The following is a 2443-nucleotide window of genomic DNA, read 5'->3' on the forward strand; positions in this document are numbered from 1 at the left end:
GGTAACACATCTGCATCTATACTTAGTAGAGATAAAGGCATCCTGAATATTATTTCAGCAAGTTTAAAGTGATTTCTTTTGTGCTGTAAACCATTTACCATTTCTGTGGTGTCTCCCCCCCCCTCACGCCTTCCCTCGATGCCCTAAGCATGTGCTTATTTTGCTTAATGGTTAATCCAGTGCTGGGGAGAAAGAAGGGAAGTGGTGACCAAAATTAGAGAGGGTAATGGTCACCGATGAGGGAAAATGCCAGTGGAAGATGATCAAAATAAGAATGGTAACAGAAATGTCAACTTCCATTTTTTTTTCTTCAAGCTCAGGCATAGCTGTGTGGTCAAGAAACTTGCTTACCAATCATGTGGTCTTGGTTTCAGTCCCACTGCATGGTACCTTGGGTAAGTGTCTTCTATCCTTACTCCTGAATGACCAATGCCTTCTGAATGGATTTGATAAAGAGAAACTGAAAGAAGCCTAATGTGTGTGTGTGTGTTTGTGTGTACACTTGTCTTGACATCATGATTGTAAATAAGCATCACCATTATACACGTGGTGTTGTTCATTTCAAGACTTCAATATTAAAAACGTGTCTAAGGTAGCAAGCTGGCAGAATCGTTAGCATGCTGGGCAAAATGCTTAGCGGCATTTCGCCCATCTTCACATTCTGAGTTCAAATTCTACTGAGGTCAACTTTCTTTTTCATCCTTTCAAGGTGGATAAAACAGTTTTGCACTGAAGTTAATGTAATCTGCTCCCTCGAAATTGCTGGCCTTGGGCTAAAATTTGAAACAAATATTTGAAACTTGTCTGGTCATGGAGAAATATTACTTTGCTTGATAAGACTTGGCAACAGGACGGCCATAGAAAAAGTTACCATGATAAACTTTGACCCTTCAAAGATGGAAAGTGGACATAAAGACAATGATGGTACTCATGATCTTTCACCAAGCCTCCAAGAGACTGGCATTTTCATCTAACACTTTAATAATGGTTCTGACAACACCTTTACTTTACTGATTACATTAATAAATCCGAAATTCTTATGTTACAAGGAATTATACCAAATTTTCCTGCATATTTTCCGTTGTGTCAACACTTAGACATTACAAGAATCTCTTGAAATGAATCATCATTAAACCATTTTAAGGTTTTTTTGTTTATTTTAGGAACTTTCTAGAAGATTCTTCAGAAGAGTCATGAACAGAAAAAATATTTTGTCAGTTGGTATCAGTGGGTAAGATCTTTTTGTTATTTATGGTTATATTTTACTTTTTGTTTATTCATTAGAGTGGTGAGAACAGACAGAATCGTTTGAGCATTGGAATGCCTCACAAGCATTTGCTCTGATTCTGTGCTCCATTAGTTCAAATCCAACTAACGTCAACTTAATGTTTCATCCTTGAAGGGTCAACAAAAGAATTTCTGAATCCAGGTTTTGGTGATTGGTGGAACAGTATGAAGCTTAGATCTAAGGCCATGTTTGACCTGGTTCTTTGCATTCTGAGTTCAAATACTGCCATGGCCTACATGGGTGATAGTCTAATTCCTCTCTTAATTTAATACCACCAACTGACAGCATTATCATTTAACATCCATTTTCTATACTGGCATGGGTTGAACATTTTCACAGGAGCTGACCAGCTTAGAGAGCTGCCCAGATTCTCATTGTTTGTTTTGGCATGGTTTCTATGGCTGCATGCCTTTCCTAATGCCAACCACTTCACAGAATGTACCAGGTAATTTTTACATGGAATATGTGAATGTGTGTATCTCTGTGTGCATGTGTAAACATTTTCCAAAGGTTTCTGTTAGCACCACGAACAGTCATTTAAACCAAATATGTGGAAGGAAAGGGTGTGAGCAGGAGTGGGTCACAGAAATGATATAAATCATTTCTCCCCGTTTGTGTTAAGGAATTGTTTTTCAAACTCAGGTCAACTTTGATTGAGTAGACCTTTGATAAAAAAAGTAGGCCTCCCTGTTGAGTCTGAGGCCGTGTGAAAAGATGAATGAAGGCATAATGTTGTCATCACTAGTGATCACTCCAAACACCATGATGTTGACTGTATGTACATGTCCTCAGATTGACACCCAAACACTCTGAAATGTTCATATTGGAGCTTCTGGCATGAATGCCAAGCAGTACAGCATATTGTTTCCAAATTTCTGTCAGAGTGAATTGTATCATGTTGCTGTTTTTCTAACAGACAGTGCCCAACTGATCCTACTATACTGTGTAATCAACAAACTCAAAAACAAACAATGCACATGTGCAAAATTAAAAATATAAAATGGTGACAATTTACCCATCACACCTTGTATATATGTATGTGTGTGTGTGTATATATATATTTCTTCTGTCTATCTCTCTACCTTTCTGTCTCTATCTATCTATCTTTCTGTCTGTCTATCTGTCTATCTATCTTTCTATCTATCTATCTATCTA

At 37.6% G+C, this 2443-nt stretch overlaps 1 protein-coding gene across 7 annotated transcripts in view; it reads left to right on the top strand.

The window, feature by feature from the left end:
* The window catches only part of LOC106879504 (nicotinamide riboside kinase 1), a 62627-nt gene that overhangs the window by 31933 nt on the left and 28251 nt on the right, over positions 1–2443 (top strand). For 4 of the 7 annotated variants that reach the window (XM_014929112.2, XM_052972149.1, XM_014929110.2 and 1 more), the window contains exon 2: positions 1164–1231. In XM_014929112.2, the coding sequence (XP_014784598.1) occupies positions 1194–1231 (38 nt within the window). In that variant the 5' untranslated portion in view covers positions 1164–1193. Of the gene's footprint in view, positions 1–315; positions 396–1163; positions 1232–2443 lie in introns of all 7 variants that reach the window. The other 3 variants (XR_008265310.1, XM_052972148.1, XM_052972151.1) reach the window with 1 other exon arrangement.

This window comes from Octopus bimaculoides, chromosome 12, assembly GCF_001194135.2.
Source record: "Octopus bimaculoides isolate UCB-OBI-ISO-001 chromosome 12, ASM119413v2, whole genome shotgun sequence".
In the NCBI taxonomy this organism is placed as follows: Eukaryota; Metazoa; Mollusca; class Cephalopoda; order Octopoda; family Octopodidae; genus Octopus; species Octopus bimaculoides.